At 42.7% G+C, this 13,413-nt stretch overlaps 1 protein-coding gene across 1 annotated transcript; it reads right to left on the bottom strand.

The window, feature by feature from the left end:
• Positions 1 to 11,671: 11,671 nt before the first annotated feature.
• On the bottom strand, positions 11,672 to 13,178 carry LOC308167733 (uncharacterized protein). The gene is made up of 3 exons (XM_080542207.1): positions 13,024 to 13,178; positions 12,116 to 12,690; positions 11,672 to 12,003 (listed from the first exon to the last, which is right to left on the bottom strand). Exons 1-3 carry the CDS (start codon positions 13,075 to 13,077, stop codon positions 11,727 to 11,729), a joined length of 906 nt encoding a protein of 301 aa, XP_080398333.1. The 5' UTR covers positions 13,078 to 13,178; the 3' UTR covers positions 11,672 to 11,726.
• Between the last annotated feature and the right edge of the window lie 235 nt (positions 13,179 to 13,413).

The raw sequence follows: 13,413 nt of genomic DNA, 5'->3' as shown, positions 1-13,413 counted from the left end.
CCCTCGGACCACCCAGAGGGTGTTCCGAAACTAAACGACCACAAAACAAAAACAAAAACACAAAACCCCACAAACCGCAACTAAGACACCAAAGAAAAAAATTAAATAAACAACAACAGACAGAAAAACTACACCAACACACAACACAAGAAACATAATAACACAGACCAATCCAGCACCAGTACCAGCAACCAAAGATATCATATAAACCAAATACAAAACAATCAACAATAAAAAAGAATCCTAAAAATAACAATACAAATTAATCTAAACACAGTACATCATACATATTTCAACACAAAAACTTCCAACGACCGATGTCTTCTCTGTCCTTGAAGCGTCAGGGTCAGAGGTTACTAGCACGTGAACCCAGTTGGAGAACAGCCTTTACCGCTGTCTCAGATTGATAACACTTTCATAGTCAGGAGCTTCCATTTTCGTTGCGCTAGGAACAGAACCTCGCTCCTAGCTTCGCATAACCACCACATCACTTCTCAACTGACATCAATCACATACGATATAGAAATAAACAAACAATACACAAATAATGACATTCAGTTATCATAACACATAATTCCCCAACAGTAAGCACAGGACAAAGGGAATGCATTAATGCATAGATCTTCACCTCAGGTGAGGACTAGTCTTCTGAAAAGTTCATCAACGTGGACTGAGTGACTGATTTTCCAAAAACAGTCAATGAGGCCCTGTCTCCTAAGAAAGTCAAAAATCATGTCTGCTATAATAGGTGCTCCTATCTTAGCAAAATAAGTTTCCCATGCCCCTAAGACCGTTTCCAGCCATGCTATCATCTGCTGTCCATTCCCGTCGTTCCCTTTGATCTGCTGCTTCACTACCCTATTCATAGTCTTTAATCTTTTCCTAACTGGTCGTCGTCCGTCAGTGTCATTGAGGTTCAGGCAGCCGCCTGGTCCCCTCCCACACTGATCAAGGTCTGGGGAGTCGCCCTCAGCATCATCTGAAGCATGATGCAGGCACTCGCCAGCATCCCCAGTAGCACAGGTGTCCAGGCTTTGGACACTCCCAGGCTGGACCTCCAGACTGTCAACACTCTCTGCTTCGTTGGTTTCTGGTTTATTGGCATCTGGACAGCTTTCCACTGTCCCCTCGGCTTCAGGCATTGCCGGTAATATCACTGGCTGTAACGCTGGCATTGCCACCGTCTCTGGCAACACCACAGCATCTCGTCGTAGCTCCTCCTTCTCAGGTTCTCTGGGGACCTCGGCACCTGTTGGCACAACATCCTGCCTACTCTGTACATCCACCCCCCTGTCCACCACCCGTGGCCCTATTGGGGTAGGGATATGCCCAGACACCACTGGTGTACCCACTCTGATGTTGTTTCTCCAACAGACCCCACATTGACCTAAAGCATGGTCAATCTGTTCCATCAAATATGGACTCCAAAACCCATATTCCTTGGTGATCTTGCGTCTTACCTCCCCCCTAGCCACATGTGCTAATCCATGAGCTTCCCGTATTAACATGCCTATTAAATCTGAGGGTGCTACAACCAACCCCTCATGATTCCTCCATAGACCTGTGTCATCCTGACTTGCCCCCCTTGCTAGCCAAACGTTCTTGTCTAACGTAGTTACTCTACTCTGTAACATCAATAAATCCTCAAGTGTGACCATGCCCTGTAATTGCTTTTCATGTGTGACCAGAAGACCTTTACCTGCCTTGTCTGCTCCTGTAATGGCTTTGGCTGCATCTTCTGCAGCCCTGTTACCTTGTGTGACATGTGATGAGTCAGACCTGTGTGTGGCACACTTCACTATGGCTAATTCCTTTGGCTTCATCATGGCTTGTAACAGCTTCATGATCTGTGCGTGATGCTGTATAGGCGTACCATCAGTTATCTTAAAACCCCGCCCCCTCCACACAGCTCCATTAAAATGACAAACATTATGTGCATAGGCAGAGTCGGTGTACACTGTCACTCTCCGTCCGGTTCCCAAGTTGCATGCTTCTGTGAGGGCAATCAACTCAGCCAACTGAGCTGAGCAAGGCTGAGGAACTGCCTCAGCCTGTTCTACAATAAACATTGAATTCTGTGCTTTAACTAAGGAATACCCAGCGCACAAAGTTTCTCCTACCCGGTAACAAGACCCATCAACCCAATATTCTATATCAGCTCCCTTTAAAGGCAAAGCTTGTAGGTCTGTTCTATGCTTAATCACTCTGGCTGTCGATGGAATCTGAGCACCGGATGGCACCGTCACCTGACAGCCGTCAGGTGTGCATTTTACTGTACAGTTCAATTGGCATAGAGCATCTCTCCCTAGCAGCCCTGTTGGCGTGTGTTCTGACACAAGTGTTGACAGAGTTGCTCTCTGTCCCTTGTACTCTAAGTCTACAAGCTCAGTTGTAGGAATCAGCTGTTTAATTCCCTCAAATCCGATTGTCTTCACATATTCTCTAGACATAGGGAGGTGCGTGGCGTCTTCAGGCTTCTTTGTCACCACCAGCTGGCACCTCCCACTCGGATCTTCCGGGCACCCCTATAGGCCAGCTGCTGGGCCTCCGTAAGGGTTCATCACTCCTGGAGCAGGTGTAGCAGGGGGCCAATATCCTCCTCCTTGGCTCCCCCCTGCGCCCCCCTGGGGCCTGTTGTAGCAGGTACAGGCTAGATGTCCATTCTGGTCGCATTGGTAACATGGTCCTAGAATCTGCCTCTCTGCTGCTGTCCATCCCTCTGGTGGTGGTCCTTGGCCAGGCTGGTTGTATGGCTGGTATGGAACCGCTTGCACCCCTGGTGGCCCTTGTGGGTATGGATACCCCCCTTGTGGCCCCTGTGGGTAGGACTGGTAAGTAGCAGGATACCCCCCAGGTGGCTGTTGCTGTGGGGCTAAAGCCTGCACTCCCTCTATGTTCCTCTCGCTTTCAGTCAATTGCACATGAGTCAATATTCTGAGTGATTCTTCGTCTTGTGTCTTCTGTATCTGAATATTCTTTCGATATAACTCAACTTGATGAGCTACGTGGTCTATATAAACAGCTTTGTTCATGTGTCGTAGCCCCACCACTTCTGCTAGCTTATCCTTAACTGGGGTAGGAAGCCCTTCTTGTATTTTTTCCCTGATTATGGATTTTTCTAAGGGGTTATCTTCAGCGTCTTTCCCTGTCACACTTCTCCATTGAGAGTGCACACGGGCAACAAAACCCCTGGGATTCTCATCTCCCCCCAGTGCCTTCACAATGATATTGTCTGGGTGAATGTGAGTAGGGTAAGTCTCTCTGATTGCCTTCCACAGCCTGCCTCTGTTTGCTGCGAAGAGCTCTGGATCATACACTGATGTATTGATATATCTATGAAGTCCTGCCTTCATCAATATTTCCTGCATTGTATCCAATCCTGCAATAAAAGCTAAGAGTCTTTTCAGGTCTCCCATTGCGGCCTGCGTTCCTGTCAGTCTCAGGTCGACCTCAGTAGTCCACGGATGTCCTCCCTCCTCCAGAACTGGGAGTTTCTCTATCACTTCAGACAGATCTGTATGATGCCACGGATGATATTACATCTTGTTACCCCGAATCAGCACTGGACAGTTCTTTAATGTATTTGATGTCATTCGATGACAATCTTCCTCTTTCTCCCTTTCTCGTTGCTCCTTCAGCCATCTGTGGTGTCTTTCTTCCTCTCTTTCCGCTTTCTCCCGGTGTCTTCTCCCACCTTTCCTTTCGGCTGTGGCTATCATCTTCCTGACCTGAGCGTTGTAGCCTTCATCTGCACTGTCGTCATCTCTTGAGTCTTCACTGCCATCTTTGCTGTCATCTTCCTCGTCACTCCTGTCGTCCCCTTTTCCCCTTGGCTCCTTCTTGGTCTTCTTCTTCTGGGAATGGTCCTCCAGTGCCTTAGCATATGGAGGGGGACTGGAGACAGGACACATGTCTGTGGATGGAATGTTCAATTTCTGTTCCAGTGTTCTGGCCAATTCATTTTTCTTTTCCGGTTCCATCTGAGCTATTTTCTGTCCCTCTACCTTAAATAGATCTAAAATAGCTAACTCTAACTTGCGTTTCTCTGATCTAATCTTTCCTCTTTGATGTGCTTTGTGCACATTGATAAGTATTTCCAATGTTGCAATTATTTGTAAATTAAGGCTGCCCTCTTTCGGCCACGGCTGTTCAATGTATGCCCAACGGCTATTCCATTTCGTAGACATTTTGCTAATTTCCCTAACAAGAGGATTCATTTTTTCCACTACAGCCATAGGGGATAACGTAGCCAACATTCCACTATCCTCACTAATATCTTTAAACACCTTCGTTGAATTTGCTCCCATTTTAAGCTGATTGATTTATACTGCTCAATATGCTGAAAATATTCTATAAGGTGTACTTTTCTTACAACCCACCTTCTGTTGCCGTATCTGCTAAACAGATGCTAGTCTAACTTTTAACTGTATTAACCGTCCACACAAAACCCTGCAACTCAGAATAACAGACTTGCCTCTTGTGTATGTCAGTGCAGTATTAACTTAAATCTAATATCTGTGTAAGTACTTTATACTTAAATGTGTTTCCTAATTGTTTATGAACATGTGTCACTTAATTGCTCATTCAATACTAATTACAGTTCTGGTCAACACAATTATCAAATCACAAAGGCTGGTCAACACCTAAGTATTCACCGATTTACAAAAACCCTTTTACTGCTTAATTATCAATACAAACTATTCTGCTATTCCTAATCAAAAGCTGTGGACATGACCTAACTTGAAATAAAAAGATGTAAAATACGAATATTAATTACAATCTGTAAAGAAATCGACTTGTTATTTGGAAGGAATGAATGATTAATTATTAATTACAATCTGTAAAGAAATCGACTTGTTATTTGAAAGGAATGCATAATTAATTAGACTTAGTCATTGACACTTCATTGATGTAAACCTGTGAAGTCAATTAGCTATTATCAACATATCAAACAAAGGAATGGTTATCATTAGATTGTCACAAAACAATTGATCAAAGTTTTGTGAAAACAGAAAATGAAATGATCTGAATAATTAATTCAATCAATTTGTAATTAATTAGATTAATTAAAGTAATGTAATATATTACAATCATTTACAACCATCCATTTATTAATGTAAAGGACTATTTCATCGACCTCAGATAGATCTCACTGAGGATTAGTGTTTTAAAATGTCTTGTCGTGTTTTGTCCACTAGGCGGAGCTGTGCAACCAAAAATGTCTTGTCGTGTTTTGTCCACTAGGCGGAGCTGTGCAACCAAAAATGTCTTGTCGTGTTTTGTCCACTAGGCGGAGCTGTGCAACCAAAAATGTCTTGTCGTGTTTTGTCCACTAGATGGCGCCAAGCAACCGACTTGGGTATCGATTGCTTCAAACCACCCTGTCGTGATCTCAAGTCACAACCTATTATTTTTTACAATCTATAAGTAAATCAACTGTTAAGTGAAAGGAATGAACGATTAGTTAGAATTATTCATTATATAATCATATACATTGATTTAAAATCTGTGGAGTCAATTATCTGTTAATGGTTATTCAGAATGGTTTTCATTAGACAGTCAACAGATGTCACAGAACGACTGGCCTCTTTTCCTTTGAATCTATCAAAAGCCCACAATCTATCTTTACTTTTAACAGACAATGACAAATATCTTTAAACTACTTTAAATACCCCGATGATCAATTCACTATCTTTCTATCTTTGAATTACTACAATCTATGTAATGCAACAATCACACGCAACCCCCCTACGTGTCTGTATGTTTGAACATACATGCATGTGTGAGCCCGGATCAACAGGAGAGGAAGGAGGAGGAGGAGGGGCTAGTCTTTGTCCTTTTGTTCTGGGGGAGAAACCGCTCCTGTAGGACTTTGCTTTCCACAATAGCTTAACACAACTTTGTTTTCACAAACAAATTACATTCTCCACGACACAACAATTTCAAGATTATCTTTCAATGCAGTTAAACTATTAGTTACACCAAATCTTTCTCATATGCATTTCACTGTTCCAATAGAAGGTCTGTGTCTGCGCGCGTGCCCGAGCGTGCGTGTTATTGCTCCGTTTACACAATGGACAATGGCGTCTGCTCTTTCTTAGACACAGTTCTGAAGAATTGATTTCTTAATCTACTTCAAATAATGCTCTTACTTACAAAACAAACTTATTACACTTTATCAAAACACAATTTTACACACACACTCACGATATTCCGTAATACCATCCAAACAATAACTATTAGTTACACAACTAATATCTTAACACAATAACTATTAGTTACCAAACCAATATCTTAACACAATTTTACACAAAAAGCGAATTACCAAATTCGGCCCTATATCACCAACCCAGGCTTAAAGATTATGAAAGATTTGTTTCTATTCCAACAAGATTAACGTTACACAAGATTCTTTTGACTATAACTTATCTGATCAAGCTATATTTATCTCCTGGGGCTAGTCTCGCCACTTATGAAGTTAATTATTGTTGGTTATGAATCAAAGAACAGTTATTGAGTTTAAGACGATTTAATCAGAGTTACAAACAGATATATACATACATGTGTTCTCCGCTGGCTGGGCTGGTGAAAAAGAGGAAGCTCTCTCCCTCCCTGGCTGTTTTGTCCCAGTCACCTAGATGCCTGCCCTCTTATGCAAATATCTACCAGTGCCTTGTAGCTGGACAAGGGGAGAGCCATCTGTTAATGATCAGTGTGTGTGTGTGTGTGTTTATAAGGGTCCCAACCCCTAGAGGTCTCTGTTGGTCATCTGGTTGCCATAGAACCCTCATTGTTAGAGGGCATCATGCCCTTGCATGCCCTGGTATGTGTGTGTGTTTAAAATATACTACATATTCATACATATATCATACATACTACATAGATCTTTAGGTCTCACCCTGGTTCATCAAGAAGGCCGTCCCCTGTGATGTCACTATGGCTTTAAGTCAGGGGGCTCTTGCACAACATTGCACAACACTCAGGGGGCTATTTGCACAATATTGCACAACATTCCCCTACAGCATGTATACAGGCCCCTATCATACTATTGTGTGTTTAAGTAGAAATACACGACAAAAGTTCCATACAGGTTACAGCAGTCCTCTCTGATGTCATAGAGAGGGCTCCGATGTCATAGAGAGGGCTCTGCTCACATATGTTATACTCCCAGTGGATATGCTAATACAAGTCTATGACACTACCTATATCCCAATGTGCTTTCTCCCTATTCCCACACTCTCCCTATGAACAGACAGGTATCAGTAGTCCAATTTTAACTAGATAGCCTTAAAACAGACAGCTATTTACTCTATTACTAATAACAAGACAGATTCAGTCATAGGTACGAGGCCGCAGGCCGCCATTGGTGTGTGAATGTGTGTGTGAATGGGTGAATGAGAGGCCGTTGTAAAGCGCTTTGGATAAAGGCGCTATATAAGTCCAAATAGATCACAAGTAAAAAGTTCCATACAGGTTACAGCAGTCCTCTCTGATGTCATAGAGAGGGCTCTGATGTCATATAGAGGGCTCTGCTCACATATGTTATACTCCCAGTGGATATGCTAATACAAGTCTATGACACTACCTATATCCCAATGTGCTTTCTCCCTATTCCCACACTCTCCCTATGAACAGACAGGTATCAGTAGTCCAATTTTAACTAGATAGCCTTAAAACAGACAGCTATTTACTCTATTACTAATAACAAGACAGATTCAGTCATAGGTACGAGGCCGCAGGCCGCCATTGGTGTGTGAATGTGTGTGTGAATGGGTGAATGAGAGGCCGTTGTAAAGCGCTTTGGATAAAGGCGCTATATAAGTCCAAATAGATCACAAGTAAAAAGTTCCATACAGGTTACAGCAGTCCTCTCTGATGTCATAGAGAGGGCTCTGATGTCATAGAGAGGGCTCTGCTCACATATGTTATACTCCCAGTGGATATGCTAATACAAGTCTATGACACTACCTATATCCCAATGTGCTTTCTCCCTATTCCCACACTCTCCCTATGAACAGACAGGTATCAGTAGTCCAATTTTAACTAGATAGCCTTAAAACAGACAGCTATTTACTCTATTACTAATAACAAGACAGATTCAGTCATAGGTACGAGGCCGCAGGCCGCCATTGGTGTGTGAATGTGTGTGTGAATGGGTGAATGAGAGGCCGTTGTAAAGCGCTTTGGATAAAGGCGCTATATAAGTCCAAATAGATCACAAGTAAAAAGTTCCATACAGGTTACAGCAGTCCTCTCTGATGTCATAGAGAGGGCTCCGATGTCATAGAGAGGGCTCTGCTCACATATGTTATACTCCCAGTGGATATGCTAATACAAGTCTATGACACTACCTATATCCCAATGTGCTTTCTCCCTATTCCCACACTCTCCCTATGAACAGACAGGTATCAGTAGTCCAATTTTAACTAGATAGCCTTAAAACAGACAGCTATTTACTCTATTACTAATAACAAGACAGATTCAGTCATAGGTACGAGGCCGCAGGCCGCCATTGGTGTGTGAATGTGTGTGTGAATGGGTGAATGAGAGGCCGTTGTAAAGCGCTTTGGATAAAGGCGCTATATAAGTCCAAATAGATCACAAGTAAAAAGTTCCATACAGGTTACAGCAGTCCTCTCTGATGTCATAGAGAGGGCTCTGATGTCATAGAGAGGGCTCTGATGTCATAGAGAGGGCTCTGCTCACATATGTTATACTCCCAGTGGATATGCTAATACAAGTCTATGACACTAAGACTCGTGACAACAAGACAAGGGAGTCTATCTGTGGGAGTCCATCGAGGAAGGCCTGAGAGGAAGCCAGGGTACTTAGTACCTTCTCTTCCAGTTGTTTGTAGTGTTGCTGTCTTCTCTTGGCACATCAGTCTACTGAGTGCACTTAGCTAACCCTACTTCTGTTGGTTCATTAGCCCTCTTCCCCTCTACGGCATTATATCCCAATGTGCTTTCTCCCTATTCCCACACTCTCCCTATGAACAGACATGTATTAGAAGTCCAATTTTAACTAGATAGCCTTAAAACAGACAGCTATTTACTCTATTACTAATAACAAGACAGATTCAGTCATAGGTACGAGGCCGCAGGCCACCATTGGTGTGTGAATGTGTGTGTGAATGGGTGAATGAGAGGCCGTTGTAAAGCGCTTTGGATAAAGGCGCTATATAAGTCCAAATAGATCACAAGTAAAAAGTTCCATACAGGTTACAGCAGTCCTCTCTGATGTCATAGAGAGGGCTCTGATGTCATATAGAGGGCTCTGCTCACATATGTTATACTCCCTGTGGATATGCTAATACAAGTCTATGACACTACCTATATCCCAATGTGCTTTCTCCCTATTCCCACACTCTCCCTATGAACAGACAGGTATCAGTAGTCCAATTTTAACTAGATAGCCTTAAAACAGACAGCTATTTACTCTATTACTAATAACAAGACAGATTCAGTCATAGGTACGAGGCCGCAGGCCGCCATTGGTGTGTGAATGTGTGTGTGAATGGGTGAATGAGAGGCCGTTGTAAAGCGCTTTGGATAAAGGCGCTATATAAGTCCAAATAGATCACAAGTAAAAAGTTCCATACAGGTTACAGCAGTCCTCTCTGATGTCATAGAGAGGGCTCTGATGTCATAGAGAGGGCTCTGCTCACATATGTTATACTCCCAGTGGATATGCTAATACAAGTCTATGACACTACCTATATCCCAATGTGCTTTCTCCCTATTCCCACACTCTCCCTATGAACAGACAGGTATCAGTAGTCCAATTTTAACTAGATAGCCTTAAAACAGACAGCTATTTACTCTATTACTAATAACAAGACAGATTCAGTCATAGGTACGAGGCCGCAGGCCGCCATTGGTGTGTGAATGTGTGTGTGAATGGGTGAATGAGAGGCCGTTGTAAAGCGCTTTGGATAAAGGCGCTATATAAGTCCAAATAGATCACAAGTAAAAAGTTCCATACAGGTTACAGCAGTCCTCTCTGATGTCATAGAGAGGGCTCCGATGTCATAGAGAGGGCTCTGCTCTATGTTATACTCCCAGTGGATATGCTAATACAAGTCTATGACACTACCTATATCCCAATGTGCTTTCTCCCTTTTCCCACACTCTCCCTATGAACAGACAGGTATCAGTAGTCCAATTTTAACTAGATAGCCTTAAAACAGACAGCTATTTACTCTATTACTAATAACAAGACAGATTCAGTCATAGGTACGAGGCCGCAGGCCGCCATTGGTGTGTGAATGTGTGTGTGAATGGGTGAATGAGAGGCCGTTGTAAAGCGCTTTGGATAAAGGCGCTATATAAGTCCAAATAGATCACAAGTAAAAAGTTCCATACAGGTTACAGCAGTCCTCTCTGATGTCATAGAGAGGGCTCCGATGTCATAGAGAGGGCTCTGCTCACATATGTTATACTCCCAGTGGATATGCTAATACAAGTCTATGACACTACCTATATCCCAATGTGCTTTCTCCCTATTCCCACAATCTCCCTATGAACAGACAGGTATCAGTAGTCCAATTTTAACTAGATAGCCTTAAAACAGACAGCTATTTACTCTATTACTAATAACAAGACAGATTCAGTCATAGGTACGAGGCCGCAGGCCGCCATTGGTGTGTGAATGTGTGTGTGAATGGGTGAATGAGAGGCCGTTGTAAAGCGCTTTGGATAAAGGCGCTATATAAGTCCAAATAGATCACAAGTAAAAAGTTCCATACAGGTTACAGCAGTCCTCTCTGATGTCATAGAGAGGGCTCTGATGTCATAGAGAGGGCTCTGCTCACATATGTGACGCGATCTGGTGGAATGATCAAAGAGGGGGCAAAGTCATTTTTCTGTTTTTTACATATGCTTAAACTACAGATTGTAATCTTTCAAATGATGTGTCATACATAGACATCGGGAAAAAATGTAAGACAACATGAGTATTTGAAACTTGTTAACCCTGAAAACTAAATCCTGAGAAAAAGACCTTCAAAGATTTGGGACTTTTTCACACCTTCACACCGGCAGGTAATGGGCGGTAACAATAGCTGGTCAACCCCACCCCCAACCACTCCCCCTCTAGCTTGACAGCTATCAGCTGTCAATACTGGTCACTGGGTCAGACAGCTATAGTTATACAGCTATAACATTATTACCTAGCAAGGTATTACCTAAGCTAATTACCCAGCTTATTATTATTTATGGTTGTTGTAACTGTTATAGTTAGTCTTGTAATGATACAAAAAAGTCTTCAATCAGAATCAGAATTTATTTTACAGTACACAAGCATAGGTAGGATAAAGATATCACTGTAAATATTGTGTCATACACAGAATATGGGCACACTTCACAAACACGTCACGTCATGTCGACCAAAGCACATCTAATAAAAAAAAAAATATATGGGCACACTTCACACCAATATTGCACGTCACGTCATGTCGACCAAAGCACAAAAAAAGTGTACCAAATCACAGTACTGCAATCAGAATGAACCATGTAAAAAAAGTAGGAGTAAAAAAGTGGCACGTTATTACAGTGATAAATTGCTCCTATCCGAGGCACAGAGTTACAGCTCAAATCTAGACTTTATAAAATAACATCAGGCATGACTAATATTAAGGATGAAAAAGCAGAACAATACTGCGGCAAGCTGTGCAAAGTACAATCAGTGTGCAATTCCTGCATTCCTCCTGTGTGTTTGTCCTGCAGCTACAAACGGACAGCCTTTTTCTGAGGTGCCTTTTTCAGAGGTGCTGTGGAGTCTGGTGGGCAGGGGCATGTAGTGTCTTTCGCCTCATCAGTACAGAATTCTCTGATCTTGTCAAAAAGGTACTTCTGTCTGGCCACGTCAAGTCCGGGTGGGGCTTGCACAGGAAGATCACCTCTGGGGGGCTTGACATCAGTGTGTTTCAGTAGCTGAAACTCGACTGGTACTGCCCCGTCGTATTCCCAGGCTATAACCACGCCAGGTTTCCGAGCATCAAAGCTGCAACAGAATGAAGACAATGCATTAAATGATTGCCCACAGTAAATGATATTATATGACCGCCATACTATGTTCATAAAATGAAATAGGTAAATACATGACAATGAATTACCTGAAGTGATGGTAACTCTTAATCTGTGGGAGCTTTCGGAAGTAGCCACCCAGATGCTTTTGCCAGTCGTAGGTTTGAACCAGCACGGTGCCATTCTCCAGGCCTACAAGCTGGGGGATGTTGACGTGTTTCACTGGAGAGCTGGCCCTCACGACTTTAACAATGTCATCCAAAGTGTCCACTCTGGTCTTCCTGAAGCACTGCTTGATAAGGCCAAAGCACCAGTCGGGGCCAAACTTGGTGTGGCCTGCAATCAGGAAGTGGAGGCCCAGTGTCTTGTGAAGGCCATGCATGGTCCGCCATGCACAGTACCACAGCATGAAGTTGTTCTTGTTTTGGACACTGCAGTTGTCACAGTTCAGGTCCACGTATGTTTCTCCAACTCCATACTTCTCGAAGAAGTGATGCAGGTAATTGATGACTGCGTTGCTGCCCTTACTCGATGACATCCCTTCATCGATGAGGTAGTTCACCTGCTTAGGCATCCCTTCGCAGGAGACACCAAAGATGCTGCACTTGCGTGGAGTCAGAAAGTACATGGGCCCTGGTTGATGAGGGTCAGAGGGGTAGTGGACCTAAGAAAGAGAGGCAAAAGAGGAAGAGAAGAAAAAGATTAGATGCAGTGAAAAGTAACATCACAGAGGTGTGTGTGTGGGTAAATGAAATTCAATCAACCAAATCAACAGTGTCATAGGATGAAGTTATTCTCACCTGTTGTGCAAAATCAAAACTGTTTGCACATTAGCATGGCTATCACAGTGTATACACAGGGCCTGGCTGTTAACACAGCCATCAGTCAAGTCATTTTAAAAAGTTGTTTTAGCATATTTAACACAATGTAACATATTTTACATTATGTTACATTTCTGTAATCTTGGATTGTAGTCCCACACACACATTTTACATACCAGATGTTTGCAGAGCATCATTGTAGAGACGCCAGACGGAGGTTTTGGTGACATTGGACGGCAGCAGTTTAGCACTGTATGCTAGCACTAAGCATACTGTAGCACTAAGTATGTTTGTCCAACTCCATACTTCCATAGTAACTCCAGGTAGTAGATGAGGGTCAGTGGACCGAAGGGAGAAGGTCATAATAGAAAAAAGAGGAAGAGAAGAAAAACATTACATGTATTGAAAATCATCAGAGTAGTGTGTTTGGCATTAGCCAACTAGCGGCTAGCTCGGTTCTAACAAAGAAAGCACATGTTTTTAAACTTTTAACATTTCTGTAATCTATTACACTTGACATGTTACAGTATTCCAGTATTACACACTGAACATGAGTCTTACAACTT

This window comes from Nansenia antarctica (assembly GCF_963989245.1).
Source record: "Nansenia antarctica genome assembly, chromosome: 11".
NCBI classification, from domain to species: Eukaryota; Metazoa; Chordata; class Actinopteri; order Argentiniformes; family Microstomatidae; genus Nansenia; species Nansenia antarctica.
Note: the sequence above shows the minus strand (reverse complement) of the source record. Positions and strands in the feature narration are given on the sequence as shown.

Coding starts and splice junctions, on each gene's coding strand:
- LOC308167733 (XM_080542207.1), bottom strand. CDS start 13,077: ATGTCACCAAAACCTCCGTCTGGCGTCTCTACAATGATGCTCTGCAAA. Junction 12,691..13,023: donor TGATGCTCTGCAAACATCTG/GTATGTAAAATG, acceptor TCTCTTTCTTAG/GTCCACTACCCCTCTGACCC. Junction 12,004..12,115: donor AAGAGTTACCATCACTTCAG/GTAATTCATTGT, acceptor ATTCTGTTGCAG/CTTTGATGCTCGGAAACCTG.